The sequence below is a fragment of the Stomoxys calcitrans genome, chromosome 1 (assembly GCF_963082655.1).
Source record: "Stomoxys calcitrans chromosome 1, idStoCalc2.1, whole genome shotgun sequence".
NCBI lineage: Eukaryota > Metazoa > Arthropoda > Insecta > Diptera > Muscidae > Stomoxys > Stomoxys calcitrans.
This window is the reverse complement of record NC_081552.1, coordinates 211,214,933-211,241,985: the sequence shown is the minus strand read 5'-3', so window position 1 is coordinate 211,241,985 and position 27,053 is coordinate 211,214,933. Positions and strand designations below refer to the sequence as shown.

At 40.3% G+C, this 27,053-nt stretch overlaps 3 protein-coding genes across 6 annotated transcripts in view; 2 read left to right on the top strand and 1 right to left on the bottom strand.

Moving 5' to 3' along the window:
- Window positions 1-27,053, bottom strand: part of LOC106086343 (serine-rich adhesin for platelets) — a 148,904-nt gene that overhangs the window by 95,551 nt on the left and 26,300 nt on the right. Inside the window, exons 1-2 of one of the 4 annotated variants that reach the window (XM_013250991.2) lie at window positions 10,620-10,675; window positions 10,061-10,307 (exon numbers count right to left, since the gene is read on the bottom strand). The exons of the other annotated variants lie outside the window; for them this stretch is intronic. The gene's annotated coding sequence lies outside the window, so the exon portion shown is untranslated. Of the gene's footprint in view, window positions 1-10,060; window positions 10,308-10,619; window positions 10,676-27,053 lie in introns of those variants that run through there. 4 annotated transcript variants of the gene reach the window in all.
- Window positions 16,515-17,551, top strand: LOC106086371 (uncharacterized). Its single transcript, XM_013251020.2, has 3 exons — window positions 16,515-16,940; window positions 17,002-17,169; window positions 17,235-17,551. Exons 1-3 carry the CDS (start codon window positions 16,707-16,709, stop codon window positions 17,382-17,384), a joined length of 552 nt encoding a protein of 183 aa, XP_013106474.1. The 5' UTR covers window positions 16,515-16,706; the 3' UTR covers window positions 17,385-17,551.
- On the top strand, window positions 22,368-23,069 carry LOC106086003 (uncharacterized). Its single transcript, XM_013250503.2, has 3 exons — window positions 22,368-22,589; window positions 22,658-22,825; window positions 22,908-23,069. Exons 1-3 carry the CDS (start codon window positions 22,368-22,370, stop codon window positions 23,067-23,069), a joined length of 552 nt encoding a protein of 183 aa, XP_013105957.2.

Here is a 27,053-nt window from a genome sequence, read left to right as displayed (position 1 = left end):
CCTCGACATGGTCAGGTATAGCCTTCCAGATGCTTTTACACATCTGTTCAGTCATACCGTCCATGCCAGTGTTAGTACACCTTCTAAGCCGGCAGACACTGTCCATTATCTCGACCCTTTCCAGACTTAAAGGAGGCACGATCATCTTCACACTGGGAGCCTGTTCGGGCTTATTCGCATCGGGAAAGCCTGTTCGTTCCCATTAAGACCCTAGCACACTCGTTCCAAGAAGTCAACACATTGTCCCCCACTCTAAAACCGCCCAGGTCACTAGACTAGAAGCCTGTTGCCCACCGCGCCAGCACACGCGGTGTAACTTGTCCCATGGATCATCTCTGTTGTCCTGTACAAATCTCCTCAAGTGATCTTTCTTGCTCCCAATCAACAGTTGCTTGTACGTTCTCAAATTTCGAAGGTGCTCGTTTCGGGGTGAGACATGATCCTCAGCATTGGAACTTCTGGCTCTTTGGAATCACTTACTCAGACGCCTGTTTCCAGCTCACGGGTCCACCACTTGACCTTACTTGGTTTCGCCTTTCGACGTCTGCCAAGGAGCGCATCATTCACCGCGCTCATCCATTCGTCCACCTTAGCAATTTGGTCATCTACGGTCAGTGCCCCAAAAGTCATCTAAAGACAATGCTCCCTAAGACTTTCCACAGTTTACGTCTCGATCTTTCCAGCACCTGGATCGTTCAGTCGTAACCCGAGTCCGTCGATCCCTGGAAGTGACCATAATCTCAATCGTATTATGGTCACATAAGCCCCATTCGTCACAAATCCTCCACCTAAACTGGTAAGCAGTAAATGGCGCCCTATTTGCAGCCGCAACATCAATGTCAGTAACGCCTGAGCCCCCATACTTCTCGTTCGGCATGTTCAACACACCGACGTCATTCAAAGTCAACCATTCGCTGAGCAACTGCCCACGATGGCGATTTTCAAGACCAAGCGATTGCTGGGTCATTTTCGAGAACCAAATCGAGAAGGTTGCGTTGGCATCTTAACTTAGGATGAGCGCATTGCTACTCGCGACAATTTTTGCCAAAAATTTAGGCCAATCAACCTCAAGAAATTAAGAACCTACCAATTTTGCTAGGAACCTACCAAAAAACAGCAACACTGCTTGCAACCCCTTCTTGCATTCTTTTGAAATTTGTTTAATTGATTGATGGAAGGAGGACCAACTCTCCCTCTTGTCTTCCCTTTAGCTGGATTATCACTACACCCCACCACACATAGTATGGGTAAAACTGGGAATAATTTAAAACGTTTTTATTTTTCCTTTCTTATAAAAGTAAAAAACACCAAAAAAAATGAAAAATTTTCACCATTTCATCGCAGCAGCAAAGGCTTGCCACTAATAACGAGGCTAAGAGATGTGAAAAAATTATTGCAATCGTACAATTGGCAGCGCTCGTTTTTCGGCGTATGGTTTTTTCCCCCCGTTTTATTGCTTTTCATAGATGAAGAAAATGTTTTTATTTATTTTTTATCGTCTTATTTTATTGTACATAAAGAAATTCGAAATCTGAAATCTGCCATATAAAGCACCAGCAACAATAATAGCAACAACAACAACAACAGTGGAAAAATAAAGTAATTTATTATCCCTTTATATTTGTATGTTTTTTCTTTTTATTTTTTGCCTTTTTGCATGGCTGCTTGAATGCCTTGCCCGGCTGCCAGGCTGCTTGACTGTTGGCTTGGCTAAGAGCAGTGCCGCCATTGCTGTGGTGTTGCTGTATTTTGCACTGCACTTTGGTGCTATGCCATCGCTAAATGATGCCAGATTATAAAATCTTTATAATGAAGGAAATATTTTTTTGTTTTTTTTTTTTTATTTAAGATTTACTATGGCGGCATGGCAGCAGATAAATGAAGGCAATAAATTAATTGCAAAACTATAAATCGTATCCCCTGGGCAGGATTATCGGTATCGGAAGTATGGCGGCGGGGTAGGGAACGCAATTGTCATTTATGCTGGGAAATATTCCAGCTCTTTATTTCTGATTTAAGTTGAAGAGTCTTCTCACAATGTCAACTTACAGTCATTTATTGGTAGTTAATACCCGAAGAGGCCATTGTATTGCAGTGAGAAAGGCAACCCTCAAGCATTCTCTTATCTATGAGTGCTGCCCTATTCAAGTTTTCGCTCAATGAGAAAATTCCTGCCTTTCAAACGGAGTACCGCCTAGCGACACCCCTTTGTAGAGAATTTTTACAATGATGAATACCCCAGAAATGTTGGCAGCATTAGTGAGGGGATTAACCAACTCTGATGGATTTCACAGGATTCGAACTAAAGCTTTCAGCGTCAAAGAAATAAAACGTTTGGAATATCTTTGCGACTAAGGGAGCTCGGCATTCTGATTCGATTCTAGGTGTTATGGGTGCGAAGGGTAGACTGAGGAGAATCTCCGACTACCTGGCACCAGTGCCGACCGGGGTAAGGGCATTCGCTATTCGTTTTCCTGGGAGCCATGAATGGAGAACGAATGCTGTAGTTGAGGAGAATAAGAGCTCGATCTACTCCAAGATGGAGTCAGAAACTGAATTGGGGGGGTTTACTTTGGGTGCGGGCATTCACTATTCGTTTTCCTGGGAGCCATGAATGGAGAACGAATGCTGTAGTTGAGGAGAATAAGAGCTCGATCTACTCCAAGATGGAGTCAGAAACTGGATTGGGGGGTTTACTCTGGATATGCAGTCCATTGGGGCCTATGTTTGGAACTGCGCCGCCAGGGTCGCGCTTAGGCTGAGAGAGCTCGGCATTCTGATTCGATTCTAGGTGTTATGGATGCGAAGGGTAGACTGAGGAGAATCTCCGACTACCTGGCACCAGTGCCGACTGGGGTAAGGGCATTCGCTATTCGTTTTCCTGGAAGCCATGAATGGGGAGCGAATGCTGTACTTGCGAAAAAGAGCTCGATTTACACAGATGGAGTCAGGGATTGGATTGGGGGTCTCTCTGGATATGCTGTCCATTGGGGCCTATGTTTGGAACTGCGCCGCCAGGGTCGAGCTTAGGCTGAGGGAGCTCGGCATGCAGATTCGATTCTAGGTGTTATGGATGCGAAGGGTAGACTGAGGACAATCTCCGACTACCTGGCACCAGTGCCGACTGGGGTAAGGGCATTCGCTATTCGTTTTCCTGGAAGCCATGAATGGGGAGCGAATGCTGTACTTGCGAAAAAGAGCTCGATTTACACAGATGGAGTCAGGGACTGGATTGGGGGTCTCTCTGGATATGCAGTCCATTGGGGCCTATGTTTGGAACTGCGCCGCCAGGGTCGAGCTTAGGCTGAGGGAGCTCGGCATGCAGATTCGATTCTAGGTGTTATGGATGCGAAGGATAGACTGAGGACAATCTCCGACTACCTGGCACCAGTGCCGACTGGGGTAAGGGCATTCGCTATTCGTTTTCCTGGGAGCCATGAATGGAGAGCGAATGCTGTACTTGAGGAGAATAAGAGCTCGATCTGCACATATGGCTCCAAGATGGAGTCAGGGACTGGATTGGGGGTCTACTCTGGGTGAGGGCATTCGCTATTCGTTTTCCTGGGAGGCATGAATGGAGATCAAATGCTGTACTTGAGGAGAATAAGAGCTCGATCTACAAAGATGGCTCCAAGATGGAATCAGGGACTGGATTGGGGGTCTACTCTGATACACTCAATATCAGTACATCCCTGAGACGAGTGTACAGTGTTTCAGGCAGAGGTTTGTGGCATTGCAGTGGCCGCAAGAGAAATTCTGGTAAGGGGCTTACCGCTCTCGTAACCTAGAGTTTATGTGGACAGTATGGCGGAGCTCAAGACCTTGGGGTCGAAGAAGGTGAGTTCGAGATTCGTGGCGGATTGTTTGGAATATCTGTTTAGGCTCCGGGTCCTGGGCATGAGAGAATTCCAGGGAATGAGCGGTCGGACGAGGGGTTAGTCTGCGCCGTTCGGACCAGTCATCGGTCTTGCCTACGTGCCTTTTGTCGAGCTACTCAACACAGTAGATGGAATGGCCAGGGCGGCGTCGGCGAAGAGGTATGACTTGGTAGATGGTAGCCGGACTGCGAAGGCGCTATGGCCGGTCATCGACCGGAGAAGGACAAGGGAGTTGCTGGCGTTCGATAAGAGGTCAATGGGTACTTTGACAGGGGTCATAAGCGGACACGGTGCCATAGGTCGCATGGCGGCGCGCATGGGCATACCAAACAATGACTTCTGTTGCCTCGATGAGGATGAGAAAGAGACTATTGAGCACTTGTTGTGTTCTTGTTCGCGTCTGCAGATAAGTAGGCTCTTCTTTTATGGGGAGCCGTTTCTTCTGTGATCTGGGTGAACTTGCAAACGTACCTCTGGTATGTCTCCTGAGGTTTATTGAGGAAACAGGATGGTTCCGACAGGGGGTGCCACAAGCTCCGGCATAGGCAGATCCGTGCTTGTGTAGGGATGGACGGTTCTTCATCACGAAAAATTGCTGCCGTCTCATTTTCGGCAGAAATTCCGCTGTTACAGCAAACATTTTTATGTTCGTGAAGATAAATTTTAAAATATAACATAGCCCAGTCACGTGTCGGGCATTTCAACAGAGCTATGTTATTTGATTAACAGAACTATTGATTCCCTTTTCGATTTTTTAATAAAAAATATATTTTCGTTGCAGATAGAAGAAATTTGGCCCCTAAAGTTATCACGGAATTTAATATAAGTGCCCACTGTGCTGGACTGATCTTAGATGGGTGAACCAAATTTATATCAGAATTAGCTCCTTTCAAGGCCTTGCAGAATCAGTCACCATCATATTCATATTCCTTTTCAGGTAATAGAAATTTGGCACTTAAAGTTATCATGGAATTTAATATAAGTGCCCACTGTTCTGGGCTGGTCATATATGGGTAACCAAACTTAGAACAGATTTAGCTCCTGTCAAGGCCTTTCAGAATCAGAGATCGGTTAATATGGGAGCTTTATCAGGTTTGGACAGGTTCGATTTTCGAACGAGTAAATCTAGGCGCTTGAAATTTTGCACAAATACTTCCTGTAAGTTAGGTCGGTTGAGATCGTAAATGAGCCATATCAGTTCATGTATCGATATAACTTCCATATAAACCGATCTTGAATCTTGACCTCTTAAGCCTCTACACCCAGAGAAAAGTTAATACCAAAAGTGCTCATTTCAGTACCATTTGGTAGTAAAGCAAAACCGTATGGTACAAAAACAATACCGGATGGTATGGAGGAAACATAAAATGATTAGTACCGTTTGGTACGAGCCTTATTACCGTACTGGTATTGGGTTAATACCAATCTGTTAATAGTTTTGACACCGTTATAGGTTTTAGTACCAAACCGTTATTGATTATTCCACCCGCTAAAGAACCAAATAAAAAATCTTTTGTTAGGATTTCCAACAACTGCGCCAAGTACGCCTAAAATCGGTCAATAACCTGATATAGCTCCCATATAAACCGATCTTTGGATTTAATTCTTGATCCACTAGAAGTTGCCATTCTTATCCGATTTGGCTGAAATTTTGCACGGTGTGTTGTGTTATGGCTTCCAACAACTGCGCCAGATACGCCCCACATCGGTGTTTAACCTGATGTAGCTTCCATATAAACCGATCTCCCAATTTGACTTCTTAAACCCCTGAAAGCTGCAATTGTTATCCGACTTGGCAGAAATTTTGCACGGAATGTTTTGTTATGACTTTCAATTACTGTGCAAAGTACGGTCCACATCGGTCAATAACCTTATATAGATCCCATATAAACCAATCTCCCTATTTGACATCTTAAGCCCGTGAGAGCCGCAATTGTAATCCGATTCGACTGAAATTTTGAACGGTGTGTTTTGCTATGATCTCCAACAACTGCGAATGGCCCAAATCGGTGTTTAACCCTATATACCTGATATCGGATCTTGACTTGTTATTCGATTAAGCTAACATTTTGCAAGAACCAGTGTATTACTGCTATGGCTCCCATATAAACCGATCTCCCGATTTTAGGGCCTGGACCAATAAAAAGCGCATTTAATTTCAGATATCGCGGAAATTTGGGACAGTTCGTAGTTTAAGTGCCTTCGACAGTTTTTCTCAGTTTAGTTCAGATCGGTCCAGATTTGGATATAGCTGCCATATAGATCAATCTCTTGATTTTAGGCCTTGGAACCATAAAAGGCGCATTTATTGTCCGATTTCGCATTTGGGACAGTGAGTTGTGTTAGGACCTTCGACATCTTTTTTCAATTTGGTTCAGATCGGTCCAGAATCTCAGAAGAGATTCCAGTCTGAATCCAGTTTTTTTTTTTAATGATCAGTGGGCCTGTGAGTAGTGTTAGGCCACTCGAAATCCTTCTTCAATTTGCCGCAAATCGACCCAGATTTGGTATAGCTGCCATATAGACCGATTTTTCCATTTTAGTTCTTGGGACTATAAACGGCGCATTTATAGTCTGTTTTCGCGGAAATTTGGGACAGTGATATGTGTTAGGCCCTTCGACAATTTTTTTCAATTTGACCCATATCGGTTTAGATTTGTCTATAACTGTTATTGAGACCGATCATTCGATTTAAAATCTTGGACCCATAAAAGGCGCATTTATTGTCCGATTTCGCCGAAATTTGGGACAGGGCGTTGTGTTAGGACCTTTGACATATTTTTCCAATTTGGTTTAGATCGGTCCAGATTTGGATATAGCTGTCATATAGACCGATCTCTCGATTTTGGGTCTTGGGCCATAAATGGCGCAATTAATGCCCGCTTTCGCAGAAATTTGGGACAGTGAGTTGTGTTAGGCCCTTTGACATATTTTTCAATTTGGCCGATATCGTTTCAGATTTTGCTATAACTGTCATATAGACCTATATGGTTCAGATAGGTCTATATTTGGATATAGCTGCCAAAAATACCAATATCTTGTTCTACAAATTTGAATAGTGACTTGTATTAATTAAACCACTCAATGTCCGTACCGAATTTCGTCCAAATCGAACTATATTTCGATATAGCTGCTATGGGTGTATAAATAATGCATTTTTGAACGGATTATGACGAAAGGTGGTTAACTTATATACCCGAGGTGGCGGGTATACAAAGTTCGGCGCGGCCGAACTTAATGCCTCTTGAGGATGAGGGTATACTAACCTAGTCATTCCATTTTTAACGGCTCAAAATATTGATCTAGGTCCCCATAATGTGTTTATATTCCTGATCGTCTCGACATTCTGAGTCGACCTAGCCATGTCCGTCCGTCTGCCGAAATCACGATAGCGGTCGAACGCGTTAGGCTAGCTGCTAGAAATTTTACGCGTGTACTTATTATTGATGTCGTTGGAGATTGCACATGGGCCATATCGGTTCAGATATGGCTCCCATATAAATCGGTCTCCCGGTTTGATTTCTTGAGCCCCGGGAAGCCTCAATTTTCATCGGATTGACTGAAATTTTTGCGCATAGTGATCTCATATGACTTCCACAAACTGTGCTAAGTACGGTCCAAATCGGTCTATAACCTGATAAAGCTCCCATATAAATCGATCTCCCGATTTGAATTCTTCAGCCCCTGGGAGTTCGATTTAGCTTAAACTTTGCACATAGTGATCTCTTATGACCTCCAACAACTGTGCCAAGTACGGTCCAAAACGGTATAAAACCTGATATAGCTCCCATATAAACTGATCTCCTGATTTGACGTCTTCAGCCCTTACAAGCCAGGAATTTCTTCCTATTCGGCCTAAAATTTTGCATGCGGCGTGCTGTTACGACTTCCAACAGATATGCTAAGTACGGTCTAAATCGATCTGTAACATGATATAGCTTCCATATAAACCGGTCTCTCGCTTATCCCTGTTCGGTTCGTAGAAGCTTTAATATTTGCTCGTTTGACAGAAGTTTGGTATGTAGACTAAAATTATGCACTTCAACTAAATTTAGTTTGTATACATTTTTAGCGGCATCTATGGTGGTGGGTTCCCAATATTCGCCCCGGCTGAACTTAGCACGCATTTATTTGATAATCATAAAATTTTCCACCTGGTCGTTTCGACCGGTATGTTCATATCAGGTATATAAGAAATCTTGGTATTTCTAGTGTAACAATCAACAATTGTTAACACTGAAAGTGGTCAGAAGTGTAACTAGTTTTAATTACTTTGGAACTAGTGAATAAAAACAGATTTGGAACTAGTAGCCTGAACTACTGGGTTGCTATAACCAATCATTACATACTTGGTACAAAGACTTAAACCCCGTTTACACTGCGCATCAAGTCCGGATTTAAGGCTCTCGTTAGCTCCTTTTTTAATAAAGGGAAAACAGATGATCGAGCCATTTAAACCGCATTTAAAGAGCAGTGTAAACGGGGTTTAAAAGGTTTCCTTGAAACATCTTTTTTCCCCCCGAACATTCATTGTTTTAACAAATAAAACTTGCTGCATTTTTTTTCCAAAGAAATTTTCCTTTTCCAAGTTTGTGGTGTAATGTCCCCTCATTAACAAACCACAGAAGAAAAACAACAACATAAACAAATCATAACCAATGACTTAAGTCTGGCAACACGATGACTATAAAATACGGCATTTCTTTGCTTCTGCTGCTTCTTCTTCTTCTTCCTTGCTCAGCCTTCAGCCTGTCGTCGTGCTGTGTGGCTTTTCTCAGTATGTTGTTGTGTGTGTGCATGGGTTTGTGGATGGATGGATGGGCTTGTGATAGTAGTAGTAGTAGTTTTCGTGTCCGTTTGCTGCTTGTCGGAATGTGTTTCGTTTTCATCGTACATATTTAACAAAAACAAAAATGAGGCGTCTGTCTTCTCGTTCGCATTAGCTGTGAGAGATTTTCTGATGTATAGTGTTCGTTGTTGTTTTTATTGTATGTACATACATACATCCATACATAGTCGTCATTCGGGGGCCCCCAAAATCGAAACAGAAAACGAAATAGTAGTGCTGTTTTTGGTTGCTTTTGCTTTGCCTTGCCTCTCCCTGGCTAGCTGTCTGCCTGCCTGCGTGCTGCCTTGCATGCTTGCGTCTACATCACCGGTGTGTGTTTGTTAGTTTGTCTCGGGGTTTTGGGGGTTTGGTGCCTCCTTGGTTTGTTGTTTTTTTATGTGATTTGCATTCATATTTTTTTCTGCCCAAAATTTTTTGAGTGTTTGTATTGATGTTAGTTGTTTTGCTGTTGTTATTGTTTTTATTATTGCAGCGGCATGTTTTCTCGTACGTTTATTATTATAATTGTTGTTGTCTTTCTTTAAAGAGGCCTATCACAAAAGACACTGCCATAGACTGCGGGTATTTTTTTTTCTTAGCTTTTTTAAGCAAAATTGTTCATAATGAACTTCAATTGGGGCATTTTATTTATTAAAATCTTGATTTGTTTCCCATTTACATATTCATACACTGAACACATGTCTTTTATGTGAATTTCGTTATACTACGTTTTTTATCCATTAAATACTTTTACACACACACACACACATACATTGTAGATTATTACTCATTTGGAAATAATTTAATTACTACATCATAAGGCCACCTCCCAGCCAGTATAGTTTCAAAATTTCCAATTTATCACCAAGTCATTCACTCGCAAACACACACACATTAAGGCTTACACACACATGTTTACACAGATAAATTGCCTTAATTTTTCTTATTGTCACTCTCATTCCTTTTCATTTTTGAGGTTTCTCCCCTATTCCCCTGTGTCAAAGACATTTAAAAAAATCCCGAATATATAATGTACCGTTCAAATCCAATTGTTCTGTGTTGTAGATACGGGTTTGTAATTTTCTTTCTTTCATAATTGTCATAAACTCTGCTTTGGTCTTATTTCATGGTCGTCGTTTTTTTTTTGTTCGCTTCTTAATTTAAAGAAAACTAAAAAAGAAGAAACCTCATCACTAGGGTGGGGGGCAATAGTACAACAGAAATAAGGCATGAATTTTGTTTTAAAGCAGAAAATAGAGAAACTTTAATAGGAAGTAGGTAGGTACACAGCTATGTCTATATATGTGTATATAGATATAGAAATGTACATATTAAGTAGAGTGTTTTAAATTACCATAAAGAAATCACAGTGTCGGTCGGCTCTTCATTGGTGTTCATTTCTTCATGCTTGCTTGTCATTATTTTCTTATTTTTCCTCGTTTTCTTACGTTTTTTCTTTACATTTAATTATTTATTTCTTCTTCTTTTTTATTAAATCTTATATAGCAGTAAATTTTTTTTCGTTATTTTTTTTCTTCTTCTCTTTAATTTCTTTCAAACATTTTTACACTGACACTGGATATTATAGGTAGCGAAAAACACTAAAGACATACAACATGATGAAACACCACAAGGTTGGTTGGTTGGTGTTATTTGCTTCATTTGTTCTAGTGTTACAATTAAACCACACACAAAAAAAAATCAACAAAACCTCAATGTAAACACATCTAAATCAGCCACCAAGCCATACACAAAAAAAGGAAAAACAAAACACAAAAATCATCACTAGTTTTGAAACACAGCAAAACCAAATAAACACTCACTCACTTTAAGCAAAAAAAAAGGAAAACATAAACCAAACGCATAAAAAAAACAAAACACAATATACTACTCGTTGTTGTTTTTTTTATTACTCTTGTTTTTTTTTGTTTCGTTTCGGGGGAGCTCTGGCTTCGTAAAACACACTCTTCTTCTACACTAAGCCGCAACTAACCGCACACTAACTTGCCCGTTGTATTTAATTTTATACTGAAGTGCAGAAAATGTTGTGTTATCCAAAGGAAACGATGACAATGACGGCGGCGTCGACAGAGACGTCAACTTCGCTCATGAAACTCATCACCATAATCATCATTAACAGCAACGAAGAGCCCAAAGCAGAACAGTATAATGAAAATCTTTACGTAGGCAGCGCAGTTGACTTTCATAATGCTACGAGTATGATGAGGATATCCGTCTCATCTATGAGAGTGTATGATAATATTCGCTCTGCAACGCCCATGACGGCAGAGGTAACAACTGAGGTGTCTGACTGAGCTGATTGTATTTGTGTATGCATGCATGTACATTTGGGTGTTTGTTTTTGCTTGTTTGAAATTTTCTTCTGGCAAACATAACGCACCGCAATAATATAGCTGTCGTATTATGCCTCCAAAGAAAAAGAGAGTGTGATAAAATGAGTACTACTTAATGTGCCAAAAGAGAAATCTGATGTTCTCATTAGCTAAGAATGAAGAGTTGCCATAGTAAAAGAAAAATGGTCACAAGGTAAAAAGATAAAATTAATTATATGGGAAATATTACATATTAACATAGATAAATATATCAAATATAGAAAAATATACGACAAGCTTAATAAAAACCTTAAAGAAAGGCAAAAGTTTATATGGGGGCTACGTCCAAATCTGAACCGATATGACACATTTCGTATTCCCCGATGTAGATCATCAAAAAGAAGTATATTACCAAAATTTCAGCCAAAGCAGGTGAAAATTTAGGTTTCTAGGGGCTCAAAAAGTCAAATCCGGGGATCGGTTTATATGGGAGCTATATCTGTTTATAGACCGATTCGGATCATAATTGGCATGGATGGTGGAAGTTAGAGCAGAAGCCTTTGGGCTAAATTTCTGCCAAGTTAGGGGAAAACTGAGGGTTGAAGGTTCTCAAAAAGTTAAATCCGCTGCTATGTTTATATCGGGGGTATATCAGTTTAAATACCGATTAAAATCATACTTGACACGGCTTTTTAAAGTCATAACCGAAGTCTATTTGCCAATTTTCTGTGGGTGTATGTAGGGGCTTAAGAAGACAAATCCTGATATCAGTGTATATGGAGGCTATATCAGTTCGTAGAACGATTCAAATCATACTTGGCACAGATGTTGGAAGTTACATCAAAATCCCAGTGCCAAACTTCACCCAAATCGGATGAAAATTGAGACTTCTGGGGGGTTAGGAAGTCAAAACCGGGGATCGGTTTATATGGGGGCTATATCCAAATCTGAACCGATATGGCCCATATGCAATTCCCAACGACCTACATCAATAAGAAGTTTCAGTGTGGTTAGCTTTAAGTGTTCGATTGCTATCGTGATTTTGACAAACTGAGAAACGGACAGGATAGATGGACATGGCTAGATCAACTCAGAATGTCGAGACGATCAAGAATATTTATACCTTATGGGGTCGCAGATCAATATTTCGTGGTGTTACAATAGGAATGACTAGGCCCCTATACCCCCTCATCCTATGGTGATTGGTATGAAAAACCCTCCGTAACACAGCAGACAATATTATATTGAATTTAGTAGACTTGTTCGGGTGATATCACTGTGATATCATGTCCTAAATCTCGGACACTGTGATACATGCCATCTCAGTACATTGACCTTCTGACCAGATCTAGACACACAGGAGGTTGATAGTTACAGAGCCTGACTCCGTTTAAGTTCCAAGAGCGATCACATCATTACAGGACAGTAAGAAGGTCATCAGGGCTATAACAACCAGGTATGTGAGGTCACGGAGGTCTTGGAATGTAAGAAGGAGAGTAACGTCTTCTCTGAGGATGCCACGCTCCGCATCGTTTGGCTGTGGGGCCATAACGGAGTAAGGGGGAATAAAAACGCAGACGATTTAGCCCTGATGGCCAGAGAACTAAGATAATCCAAGAGCAATCACATCATTAGTCAGTAAGTAAGAAGGCCATCAAAATCACAACTATGCGGTCATGGACGGTCTTGGAATGTTAGAAAGAGATTAACGCCTTCTCTGAGGATGCTACGCTCCGCATCGTTTGGTTGGCGGGCCATAGCGGAATAAGGGGGAATTAAAACACAGACGATTTGGCCTTGATGGCTAGAGTAGAATCCAAAGTCTTTCGAAGCAGTCGCGCATGTAGCCCTGTATAAACTAGTAAAAAAAATATGCCGTATAACAATGGATGGTGATGTCTCTTTAAAATTTGGAATGGTTAGAGCGAGGTGTTTGCGAGATTGTGTGGGTTTGGCAGGCCCCTCAGTATTTCGAAAATTTTTTGGAGCTGCTAAATTTTCTTTTGTTGTCCGATATCCGACATCGCCTATTTTGACCAACCAAATCGGTTAATAATTGCAACCTCTAGCGGCTTAAGAATTGAGATACAATATCGGTTTATTTGGGAGCTATATCAGGTTATGAACCAAAACACTTCATGCAAAATTTCAGTCAAATCGGATAATAATTGCGCCCTCAAGCGGCTCATAAAGACAAGACTCGAGATCGGCTTATTTGGCAGCTTTATCAGGTTATGAACCGATTTGGACCATACTGAATATAGTTGTTGGAAGTAAAAATAAAATACCTGGAGCAAAATTCAGCCAAATCGAATGAGAATTGCGCCCTCTAGAGTTTTAAGAAGTCAAGAACCAAGATCGGTTTATATGACAGCTATATCAAAACATAAACCGCTAAATCGCAAAATACGAAGCCATTCTCGGTCAAAATTTCAAAAAACAAAAATGAAAAGTCGAATATCCCTGAGACACGTGACGATGTTGTACACCTAAAGCGGGCCGATTTGGAGGAATATTTAAGCGCTATCCAATGAAATTTTTTTTTGGAAATCGGACCACAAATGCGTTTTGGCAGCCCGAACAATCTTTCCAAATGTCGACGTGCTCAAATTAAGGACCCTGCCAAAAGGCACCTAGACCAATTAGGACCTTGCACATGATCTCGATAACACTTTCAAATTTCAAAGAGTTATCTTTATTCGTTCTCAAATGGCATTTTTTTATACCCACCACCATAGGATGGGGGTATACTAATCTAGTCATTCCGTTTGTTATACCTAGAAAAATTGATCCATAAAGGATATATCTTGACATTCTGAGTCTATCTAATCATGTCCATCGGTCCGTCTGTAGAAATCACGATAGCGGTCGAATGCATAAAGCTAGCCGTTTGAAATTTTCCACAGATACTTTTTATTGATGTAGGTCATTGGGGATTGGAATTGAGCCATATCGATTCAGATTTGGATATGGCTCCCATTTAAGCCAATGCCCCGATTTGATTTTTTAAGCGAATAGAAGTCTCAATTTTCATCCAGGCCATGTATGATCCGCAACGGTCTATAAACAGTTATAACCTCCTATAATCCGATTTACGGTTATGACTTCTTGAACTCTTAGAAGCCTCAATTTTCATCCGACTTGGTTAAAATTTGGAACAAAGATTTGTGTTACGACTTTCAATATCTATGCTAAGTGTGATCCGAATCGGACTATAAACAGATATAGCCCCCCTATAAACCGATACCCGGATTTGACTTCTTGAGCCCTTAGAGGCCCCTATTTTCATCCAAATTGGCCAAAATTTGGAACAAAGATTTGTGTTACGACTTTCAACATACATGTCTAGTATGATCCAAATCGGTCTATAAACAGATATAGCCCCCATATAAACCGATCCCCGGATTTGACTTCTTGAGCCCCTATTTTCCTCCAACTTGGCCGAAATTTGGAACAAAGACTTGTGTTACGACTTTCAACATCCATGCCTAGTATGATCCATATCGGTCTATAAACAGATATAGCCCTCGATTACCGGATTTCACTTTCTGAGCCCTTAGAAGCCTTAATTTTCACCTGATTTGGCTGAAATTTGGCCCACAACTCGGTCTCATGGCTAGATAAGAGTCAAGTTTTATCCAAATCGGTCGATATGGTGATATAAACCCGCTAGGTACCGATATCCCAATATGACATCTTGAGACCAAAATAATTCAAATACAAATTCAGTTAACAAGGGTACATTTTTAGCGGAATTCATGGTGGTGTGTACCCAAGATTCGACTCGGCCGAACTTAGCACGCTTTTACCTGTTTACTAATTTTGTCCAATCTATCCCAAAGTGCGTTGCCGATTTTTTGGTTTTTAAGAGCTATAGGCGGTATCCCACGAATAAATGTCTTTCAATGCTTCAATTGAAGCGGGCTTGTCTATATAGACACGAGCTTTTACAAAACCCCACAGAAAATAGCCTAAGGACTTTAAATCGCACGATCTAGGCGGCCAATTGACTGGTCCCGAATGTGAAATAAAATGTTTATCGAACTCGCCACTCAATTACTCCATTGTTAGGCGTGCTGTGTGGCATAAGGCAACGTCTAGTTGAAACCTTATGTCATCCAAGTCAAGCTCTTGCATTTTGGGCAACCAAAAAGTTGGATATCGTCTTACGATAGTGCTCATCATTCACAGTTGCATTACGATTCGAATCATATTTGAAGAAGTGCGGTCCAATGATGATACCAGACTATAAACCTCACCAAACTGTGACTTTTTCTGGATGCATTGGTTGCTCTTGCCATGCTTCTGGCTGATCTTCACTACGAAATCAACTATTGTGCTTCTTTACGTACCAAGTCAAACTCTTGCATTTTGGACAAAAAAGTTTGGATATCATCTCACGATAGCGCTCACCATTCACAGTTACCTTACGATTCGCATTATCTATGAAGAAGTACGGGCCAATGATGCCACCAGCCCATAAACCGCACCAAAATGTGACTTTTTCTGGATGCATTGGTAACTCTTGCAATGATTCTGATGGATCTTTACTCCAAAATCGACTGTCCTGCTTATTTAAGTATCCATTGAGCCCAAAATGAGCTTCGTCAATGGAATGGAAGAAGCACGCGATGAACTTTCTAAACAAAGCACGCAAGCGTTGTTCGTAAGACGATTCATGGTTAAATTATAGACCAAACGGAAGAGGTTTGACAGTGAAACAAAACACGAAACGTGCGTGAGCTGTTTAAACCATTGTTGGCAAAAAGATAATAGCTAAAAAATCACCCTTTAAATGAGAAAACAATGAAGGAGCACAGAAACAGGTCAATAAACGTATAAAGTAAATGAAAAGAGGTCTAGAGATCTCTTTTGTACTTAAACATATGTGAATATGGGTCATTCTATACTAAATTAGGATTGAGATCATGAAAAGGAATGAAGGTAAATAAAGAAACAAAATGATTAATAGATATAACTGGATCTAAAATGAAATAAGTGTTAAATGAAAAATATGAAATGAAATGACATTTTTAACTCCAATATTGAGTTGAATTGGCTGATTGCAAAATTCATATGGTCGGCGTTGACAAATTTTTTCACAGCTTGTGACTCTGTAATTACATTCTTTCTTCTGTCAGTTATCAGCTGTTGCTTTTAGCTTGCTTTAGAAAAAAAGTGTCAAAAAAGTATATTTGATTAAAGTTCATTCTAAGTTTTATTAAAAATGCATTTACTTTCTTTTAAAAAATCCGCAATTACTTTTTGGGCAACCCAATATTAAAGATACATATAAAAAAGTTGTGTGTCGGCCAAAATATGAATTGTTCTAGAACAAGGGTAATGTAAGGTTGGAGAGTAGATGAATTGATTGCCATGCCTTTTATGGTATTTAAAAATCAATATTTTTTTTAATAATTTTCCATACTTGAGTGACATTTACTTTGAGTTTGTCAAAAATCACAGTCAAAAACATTTCAAGTTAAATATCAAAAAATTTCCCCTTAATACCCGCTTATCCACCCAAACCAAATGTAAGCCATATTCATTTCGCATTGAATGCAAACAATTAAAAACAGATTTGTACGAAATAAAATTTAAGCAAATATCTCAAAGATTTGCTCAGTGCAAAGCTAAGCTTAGGTTATTTCAATAATCCTTTGAAAGATGTCAAGATTTCGTGTTATAACGCTTGGGAACATTCAATTGTTCCTAAATTTGGCTTTACTATTTGGTTTGGTACAGGCCAAAAGTAGTTTTAAATTCACCAACATAAAATGCCTGGAGCACGATGTTAGCTTTTCGCGTTTTGAAATATGTCGCCTTAAGGTTGTAGGCCGCGATGTGGTCTCGCTCAATATAAAGGTGAGACTATACAAGTCTCCAGTCACCAATTCTACGGTAAGCTGAATATGTTTTTTTTCGTATTCATATCTTAGTGATTACCATCGAAATGTTGCAGGTCAATCTGGCATTTTACAAAAAATCCAATGGTTTCAAGCCTTTTCTATACAATGGCACTGCAGATGTTTGTGCCTTTTTTGCGAATCGCCAAAGGTATCCGATATTTAAAATCATCTTCGATATGTTCGTTCGCAATTCGAATCTGAATCATACCTGTCCCTATAGTGTAAGTTAGAGTGGAGCATTGCAATCTGACATTAATCAGTCCAATAAAATCAAACTCTGCTCTAGGATGTCCTTGCAGTCGAGGAGTTGGTGCTGAATGAAGGCATGTTTCGCTATTTCCCCTTGAGCGAAGCTGAATATCTATTTAAAGCAAAAGTGTATGCCTACAATGATCTAAAAGCTACATTAGAGATCTATTTTTATCGAAAAGATTGATCGTTGACCAAGATTTGGGACTATGTTGGTGTTGTATTTGTAAAGTGTATACTAATGTAGATGTATATTAAGTTAGATTTTTGTATATGGTTTTGGAAATGTATGACATATATATGAAAGGGGTTTCCAATAGCGACTTGACAACTTTGAAATCATCAATCAACGAACCGTCACTGTCAATTTATTCAAAATGTTTATCATGGTTAAGTACAGGAACGAACAAATTCACTTCCGAAATTTAAAGTCGGTGACCTCTGCTTTAAGAGCAAAATCATCTTCAGTGATGAAGCTCAGTTTTGGCTTAATGGGTTCGTGAATAAGCAAAGTATGCGTTATTGGTCAGGTGAAAAATCCACATGTGCTTTACGAATCTTCACTTCGTTCACAAACAAATAACTATTTGGTGCGGTTTGCATGCCGGCGGCGTCATTGGGCCCTACTTCTTTGACGACGATACCAATCGTCAAGTTACCGCGAATGGAAAACACTACTGCACTTTGCTCACAGATTATTTTTGGCCTGAATTAGAAGATATGGACCTGGACGACATGTGGTTTCAACAGGGCGGTGCCACAAGCCACACAGCACACGTTACAATCGATTTATTGAAGAGTAAAAGTTTGTGATCCGTTCGTGCGATTTGACGTCTCCAGACCATTTATTTATGTCCGTGAAGATAAATTTGAATATAACTTAGCCAAGACACAAACCTGAAATTTTAACAGAGCTATGTTATGTGATTAACAGAGCAATGTTAACTAATTTTCTGTTGTATTTTAAATAAAAAAAAATCATTTTTAGCAGCATAAAATCACTTGCTAAAGAATTTATCTACAACCAAAAAAGGCTTAGTAACAACTAAACCCTCAAACCTCTATGCCAAAAATATTTTTTGAAGACCTATATGACCCATTTTTAACACGGCAATGCAGTGAACTCGCCATAGATAGGTGATACAAACTAATACCAGAATTGGCCCCTACCAAGAGCTATTAGAATCAGAAGTCCCCATACTCGAGAAAATTCGCCCCAAAAGTTATATTTGAATTTAGCACAATGGCCCACTGTGCTGGACTGGTCATAGATAGGTGATACAAACTAATACCAGAATTGGCCCCTACCAAGAGCTATTAGAATCAGAAGTCCCCATACTCAAACTGAATTTCAGATCAGAGAAATTTCGCCCCAAAAGTTATATTTGAATTTAACATAATGGCCCACTGTGCTGGACTGGTCATAGATAGGTGATACAAACTAATACCAGAATTAGCCCTTACCGAGAGCTTTTAGAATCAGAAGTCCCCATATTCAAATTAGTTAACAGTGCTCTGTTAATCACTTAACATAACTCTGTTAAAATGTCAGGTTTGTGTCTTGGCTAAGTTATATTCAAATTTATGTTCACGGACATCATTTCTTTTGGGACTGCATCCAGTCATTGGTCTATGCCAACAAGCCGACGACGTTGGAAGAGTAATGAGGCAACGGGAAATAGCCAACGTTTCGATTGAAATAAGAGGCCGAGTCATCAAAAATTTAATCCAACGTATTGTCAGATGCAAACGTGTCCGCGGTGGCCATATGAACCAAGTCTAGTTCCATTCACAAATGTTTTGACTAAACTTCAATGAATGTCATGAACATTCCGCTAAGGAACATTCTCTTATATCAAAGAGTGCATTGCGTTTCAAGTTTAAGCTCAATGATAAGAAGCCGTCATATCTTTGGGATCAGACCACCTCCCCATAATTATCACCATCGACCGATCGACCCAACTTCATAACCTCTGAGCGCCGGACGTTTATCAATTAGAAGAAGGCCGATTGGACTGGCTTCAGAGAGTACACCAATCGTACTCGGATGTGCTAGTTGCCGAGAGGAAATTCCGAGACATCGTTAACGCAGCAGCTGCTCGAATACTCCAAGTGCGGCCCAATTTTCCGGTGCAGGCAGTGGTACTCGCAGACGAGCGTGATTTAATTCGTTGATCCCACTTACCCCAAAATCAGAGAGCTGAATCTGTTAACAAACAGGGTTGTCAACGAACATAAGCAGAATTTGTGGCTAGAACACTTGGAGCAATGTAACATTGGCACCGCTTTAGGCAAGCTATGGTATACTGTTAAGTAGCACTCGAACCACGGTGGACGGGATGACAGGACGTCAGTCACATTTTAGGCGAAGTAATCGTGACTGATCCGAAGAGATGCGCCAGGTTTTTCACACCCCGAGAGTGACAGGGCAAGGAGCCGATGCCGATGGACAGCCATCACATTTTACCGTGGGCCAAGTTACAAATCCCATCGGTGGCGCTAAATCATCCAAGGCGTTGGGCCCTGACGGAATCTCTACACTGATGCTGAAGAATCTGGATTAACTTGGAGTTGAGTTCATTACTACTGTCCTCAACCAGTCTTTGAACACTTTTCCCGATGTCTGGAAAATTCGCCGTATCCGTGGTCTCTGAGCCGATGAACAGCCATCACATTTTACCGTGGGCGAAGTTACAAATCCCATCCGTGGCGCCAAATCATCCAAGGCGTTGGGCCCTGACGGAATCTCTACACTGATGCTGAAGAATCTGGATTTACTTGGAGTTGAGTTCATTACTACTGTCCTCCACCTGTCTTTCAACACTTTTTCCCGATGTCTGGAAAATTCGCCGTATCTGTGGTCTCTGAGCCGATGAACAGCCATCACATTTTACCGTGGGCGAAGTTACGAAAAGTCTTCCGTGGCGCCAAATCATCCAAGGCGTTTGGCCCTGACGGAATCTCTACATTGATGCTGAAGAATCTGGATTAACCTGGAGTTGAGTACATTACTACTGTCCTCAACCTGTCTTTGAACACCTTTTCCCGATGTCTGGAAAATTCGCCGTATCCGTGGTCTCCGAGCCGATGAACAGCCATCACATTTTACCGTGGGCGAAGTTACGAGAAGTCTTCCGTGACGCCAAATCATCCAAGGCGTTGGGCCCTGACGGAATCTCTACCTTGATGGTGAAGAATCTGGATTAGCCTGGAGTTGGGTAACTTACTACTGCCCTCAATCTGTCTTAGAACACTCGTAAAGTTACCGATGTCTGGAAAATGGGCAGTGATGGCGCTGCTGAAGCTTGAAAAGGACCTGAGTTTGGGGAGTCGTACCGACTGATCTCCCTTCTCTCACCAGTAGCCAAGACGCTTGAGGCATTACTCCTCCCAAGCCTCGTAGGAGAATTTCCATTCGCCGAGCATCAACATGGATTCCGAAGACTACATAGCACAATAACTGCTTTGTATGCCATCACAGCACACAAGTGACATGGCTTCAATCAGCCCAGGCCATGTGATAGGACGGTCCTCGTAGCACTGGACCTATCGAAGGCTTTGCCCAAAAAGTAATTGCGGATTTTTTAAAAGAAAGTAAATGCATTTTTAATAAAACTTAGAATGAACTTTAATCAAATATACTTTTTTTACACTTTTTTCTAAAGCAAGCTAAAAGTAACAGCTGATAACTGATAGAAGAAAGAATGCAAGCTGTGAAAAAATTTGTCAACGCCGACTATATGAAAAATCCGCATTTACTTTTTGGGCAACCCAATATTTGAGGAAATTGCCAACACGTCGGGTCGCCAGTCATTTGTGGAATTTAGGAGCAAGAGGCAGAAGCGTCGTGGAGTGAAACAGGGAGTTCCCCAAGGCGGGGTGATATCTCCGGCACTGTTTAACCTCTACCTATCCTCCATTCCACCCCCTCCAGACGGCTTAAAGATCACAACATATGCGGACGATAGTACGATCATGGCAGCAGGCCCCCAACCCCTTGTTGTTATATGCGATAGGTTGACCCGTCTACCTCAACGAACTTGCCTCATATTGCAAAATGCAAATTTTGCCCATGAACATTCTACTAAGGACCAGGGGCAAACTTCTCACATATCAATGAGTGCAGTGCGATTCAAGCTCAATGATAAGGGGCCCTCTTTTAATAGTCGAGTCAGAACGGACTCTCTTTGGAGAGAAGTTTTACATGGCATAATACCTCACAAATGTTGCCAGCATTAGGAGGGGAAAACCACCTTTGAAAATTTTCTCTGATGGTCTCGCCAGGATTCGAACCCAGGCCAACAGCCTCATAGGCGGACATACCTATGTGCTACGGTGGCCTCATATTTCTGCTGCAAGAAATCTGTAGATATCTGCCACCCAATCTCCAGCCACATTGTTCACTACAAATACGCGTGAGGTGAATACCGAGCTGACTGTGATGGTCGATGGAGAAATGATGCCGACCATCAAGTGTCCCAAAATACTTGGCGTCACATATGACAGCTTTTACACATGCTCCCCTCATGCCACAGCAATCTGCAATAAAGTCAAAAGTAGAAACAAGGTCCTCAAGTCACTCGCTGGCAGCACTTGGAGTGCAGACAAAGAAACCTTCTTGACCACGTACAAAGCAATTGGCCGGTCTGTGGTATGTTGGCCAGCGCCAGTGTGATCTCTTTAGCGATGTGACATGCAGTGGAATAACAGTCAGCAAAGTCCGAATGCCGTCTCAGTTCTCATGTGGATTGCCTCCATCATGAGACAAAGATCCTACCATGCTGTCCATATGTATACCGATCTGCCTATTCATGGCCGATCTACCAAAGTTTCGGTCCGGCTGAACTCAATACTTGTTTAGGTTCTGCCTTTAAAGAGAACCCGTATAAAGAACTTGACAAATGCAATCAGCTATTCATAGTGGAGGGTGTTGTACAAGATTCGACCCTGCAGTACTTAACATGCTTTTAATTTTAGAACTGGCACATCTCAACCGGTACGGAATATTTCAAAAATAGACAACGGCCATTACCGACCCTCAGATTTTATCTTTGTGAAAGCATTTGATAATTAAAATTAATTTACATGCATGAGAAATGGAAAGTGCCAAGAGTTATATTTGTTTATATAGTTGGACAGATTCCTTTGAAAGCCAACGAACGCTTTAGTTATGATTAGCGGCAGTTTCACATTCGGAATTGTGGTATTTTTTGCCTTCCCTATTTTTCAACTGGGGGCAAAGTCCATTTTCAAATTCACCAACATCAAGTGTCAAGATCATGATCTCAACTTTTCTCGCTCCGAAGTTTGTCGCCTCAAGGTGATAGGGCGTGGCCTGGTCTCCCTCAATGTCCGAGTTGGATTGTACAAAACTCCGGTGACAAATGTAACGGTAAGCAGTCCAATCTGTGGCCCATTGTTTTTTAATAAACTCATGATTAACCCGTATTGCCTTAATAGCTCAATATGGGATTTTACAAAAAGGCCAATGGGTTTAAGCCCTTTCTGTACAACTATACAGTGGACTTTTGTGACTTTGTACGAAATCGTAAAAGATATCCTGTGGTAAAAGTCATATTTGATATTTTCCTTTCTGCCTCCAATATAAATCACACCTGTCCCTATGATGTAAGTAAGTGAGGGTCTTACAAATTGGACTGCTGTCTAGCACGAAAAATACGCCAAAGTTGAACTTCTTTCTCTTTTCCAGCATGCCATTGTGGTGGATAACCTGGTGTTGGATGAAGGCAAATTTCAGTATTTACCAATTCCCGAAGGTGAATACATGCTAAAACTGAGAGTGTTTGCTTACAATGATTTGAAGGCCACCGTGGAGGCTTACTATTATCGCAAGATGTCGTTTTCATTGTGAATTTCTGGCAATGGAAATCTCAACTAAGGGTTCTTACTTCGACATTAGATCAAAGAGTATGCAAATCTTATTCATAATTTTATTATTTCTCGTTTTTACTTGAATGAAGAAAATAAATACAGGAAATGAGCAAACACTTCCTAGGGCAAAAGATTTCTTACTTTGTAATGAGAAATTTTTATCTTAAACAAAAGTATGGTAGATGCTTAACATTGGACATTTTGTTGGAATTTAAAATTAAGAAGAATATTTCGTGAATGATTGAAATTATAATACAAATCAAACTAAAATACAAGTCGTAAAAGAAATATGTAGTCGCTTTTATATTTCATGTAAAGGGTCATAGTCCTCCATTTCCCAGTTGGCCACAGTGGGCCATTTACTCCGAAAAACGGTCATTTGCCAAAAATGGTCAATATATTGGTTTCTTTAATACTTCTCCAAAATGAATCGATTCGAAAAGAACGTAGTTCCTTTTACATTTCCTGAAAACGGTTTCAGTCCACTATTTCCCAATTGTCCACAATGGGCCATTTACTCTGAAAAATGGACATCGTATGGAAAAATGACCAAATTTTGCCAAAAATAGCCAATATATTGGTTTTCTTAATACTTAGGACTCACGATTGAATAGATTCGGAAAGAGCGTACTCTTTACTATATTTTCTGTAAACCGTTTCAGCGCACTATTTCCCAGTTGGCCACAGTGGGCCATTTACTCTGAAAAATGGGCATCATAAGGAAAAATTACCAAAAAAATGCCAATATCTTGGTTTCTTTAATACTTGGGGCTCCAAAATGATTAGATTCGAAAAGAGCGTAGTCCCTAATATATTTCCTGTAATCGGGTTCAGCCCACTATATCCCAGTTGTCCACAGTGGGCAATTTACTCTGAAAAATGGGCATCCTAAGGAAAAATTACCAAATTTTGCCAAAAAAGGCAAATATCTTAGTTTCTTTAACACTTAGGGCTCCAAATTGACTAGATTCAGAAAGAGCGAAGTCCCAACTATATTTCCTGTAAACGGTTTTGGCCCACTATAACCACAATGGGCCATTTACTATGAAAACTGGGAAAAATTACCAAATTTTGCCATATGGAAAAATGAAAAATGTTTGCCAAAAATGGTCAATATATTGGTTTTCTTAATACTTAGGACTCACGATTGAATATATTCGGAAAGAGCGTAGTACTTACTATATTTCCTGTAAACGGTTTCAGCGCACTATTTCCCAGTTGGCCACAGTGGGCCATTTACTCCGAAAAATGGGCATCATAAGGAAAAATTACCACATTTTGCCAAAAAAGGCCAATATTTTGGTTTCTTTAATACTTGGGACTCCAAAATGAATAGATTCGAAAAGAGCGTAGTCCCTTATATATTTTCTTTAAACGGTTTCAGTCATTTCCCAGTTGGCCACAGTGGACCATTTATTCAGAAAAATTGGCATCATATGGAAAAATGGAAAAAAAAATTACCAAATTTTGCCAAAAATGGCAGATATCTGGGTTCTTAAATACTTAGGACCCCAAATTGAATAGATTCGGAAAGAGCGTATTCCTAAATATATCTCCTGTAAACGGTTTCAGCCCAGTATTTCCCAGATGGCCACAGTGGGCCATTTACTTCGAAAAATGGGCATCATAAGGAGAAATTACCAATTTTTTTCAAAAATGTCTAATATCTTGGTTTCTTTAATACTTAGGACTCCAAATTGAATAGATTCAGAAAGAGCGTAGTCCTTACTATATTTCCTCTAAACCGTTTCAGCCCACTATTTCCCAGTTGGCCACAAAGGGCCATTTACTTTAAAAAATGGGGCATTATATGAAAAAATTATCAAATTTTGCAAAAAATGGTTAATATATTGGCTTTCTTAATACTTAGGGCTCCAGATTGAATATATTCGAAAAGAGCGTATTCCTAACTATATCTTCTGTAAACCGTTTCAGCCCAATATTTCCCAGTTGGCCACAGTGGGCCATTTACTCTGAAAAATTAGACATCATATGGAAAAAAATACCAAATTTTGCCAAAAATGGCCAATATCTTGGTTTCTTTAATACTTAGAGCCAAAAATTTAATAGATTCGAAAAGAGCGTAGTCCTTACCGTATCTCCTGTAAACGGTTTCAGCCCACTATTTCCCAGTTGGCCACAATGGGCCATTAACTCTAAATAAATGGCCGATAACATGGTTTCTTTAATACTTAGGGCTCCAAATTAAATAGATTCGGAAACGGTTTTAGCCCATTTTTTTTCAGTTGGCCCCAGTGGGCCAGGATTTGTTCTCAGACCTTTCCAGCCCGCCCTTGTATTTGCTTAGCTCAGCATTATAGACTTCCTAGTCGTGTGGTGCTCTTGTGGCTTTCGTCCCGTTGATTCAACAATCAGGTGTAGAGGTCTATCAAAACTTACTGTCTCAAATTTCATCAAAATCGGATGAAAAATGCTCCTTTTATGGGCTCAATACTCTATATCGGGAGATCGGTCTATATAGTAGCTATATTCAAATATGGTCCGATCTGGACGATATTCAACAAAAAGGTTTAGAGGAGTACCGGATCTCGCTATGCCAAATTTCATTGAAATAGGATGAAAAATGCTCCTTTTATAGGCTCATTACACCACAATATCGGGAGATCGGTATATATGGCAGCTACACAGTTGAAAGGAATGGGTAGGCATCTACCAGAACACACTATGCCAAATTTCATCGTATTCGAGTAATAAATGGATCTTTTATGGCCTCAATATTCTATATCGGGAAATCGGGTGGTCGGTCTAAGGGCAGCAATATCCAAATATAGTCCGATCAGAACCGCACCTCACAGAAATGAATAGGGGTCTACCAGAACTCACGCAGATATACTAACTATTGAAGTGGGTCGTTGGGGATTACAAATGGACCATATCGGTTTAGATTTGGATATAGCCTCCATGTAAGCCGATCTCCCGATTTGATTTAATTATCTCCTGGAAACCAAAATTTTTGTCTGATCTCGCAGAAAGTGTCCTGTTATGACTTCCAAGAATTGTGCAAAGTACGGTCTACATCGGTCTATTATCCGATATAGCTCCCATATAAACCGATCCCCCGATTTGACTTCTTGACCCCTTAGAAGCCTCAAATTTCATCCGATTTGCCTGAAATTTGGAACAAAAACTTGAGATATAACTTTCAATATATAAGCTAAGTATGATACGAATCGATATATAAACAGATATAGCCCCCATATAAACCGATCTCCCGATTTGACTTCTTGAAACTTTAGAAGCCTTAATTTTTATCTAATTTGGTTGAAATTTGGAACGAAGACTTGAATTATGACTTTCGACATCCATGCCAAGTACGTTCCGAATTGGTATATAAATAGATATAGCCCCCATATAAACCGATCCCCGGATTTGACTTCTTGAGCCCTTCGAAGACTGAATTTTCATTCGATTTGGCTGAAATTTGGAACAAAGGCTTAAGTTATGGGTTCCAACTTCCATGCCGAATATGATCCGAATCAGTCTATATCCTGATATAGCTACCACATAAACCGATCTCCCGATTTGACTTCTTGACTCCTTATAAACCTCAATTTTTATCCGATTTGGCTAAAATTTGGAATGAAGACTTGTGTTACAACTTTCAACATCCATGCCAGGTATGATTCGAATGGGTCTATAAACAGATATAGCCCCCATATAAACCGATCTCCCGATTTGACTTCTTGAACCCATAGAAGCCCCAATTTTCATCAGATTTGGCTAAAATTTGAAACAAAGTCTTGAATAATGACTTCCAACATCCATGCCAAATATGATCCGAATCGGTCAGTAAACAGATATACCCCCCATATAAACCGATCCCCGGAATTGGCTTCTTGAGACTTTAGAAGCCTTAATTTTCATCCAATTTGACTGAAATTTGGAACAAAGACTTGAGTTATGGGTTCCAACTTTCATGTCAAGTATGATCCGAATCGGTCTA

Excerpts from the sequence above, each read along its gene's own strand:
- LOC106086003 (XM_013250503.2), top strand. The coding sequence starts at position 22,368 with ATGATTAGCGGCAGTTTCACATTCGGAATTGTGGTATTTTTTGCCTTC. Across the intron at positions 22,590-22,657 it reads CTCCGGTGACAAATGTAACG|CTCAATATGGGATTTTACAA; the intron begins GTAAGCAGTCCA and ends TTGCCTTAATAG. Across the intron at positions 22,826-22,907 it reads ATCACACCTGTCCCTATGAT|CATGCCATTGTGGTGGATAA; the intron begins GTAAGTAAGTGA and ends TCTCTTTTCCAG.
- LOC106086371 (XM_013251020.2), top strand. The coding sequence starts at position 16,707 with ATGTCAAGATTTCGTGTTATAACGCTTGGGAACATTCAATTGTTCCTA. Across the intron at positions 16,941-17,001 it reads CTCCAGTCACCAATTCTACG|GTCAATCTGGCATTTTACAA; the intron begins GTAAGCTGAATA and ends GAAATGTTGCAG. Across the intron at positions 17,170-17,234 it reads ATCATACCTGTCCCTATAGT|GATGTCCTTGCAGTCGAGGA; the intron begins GTAAGTTAGAGT and ends ACTCTGCTCTAG.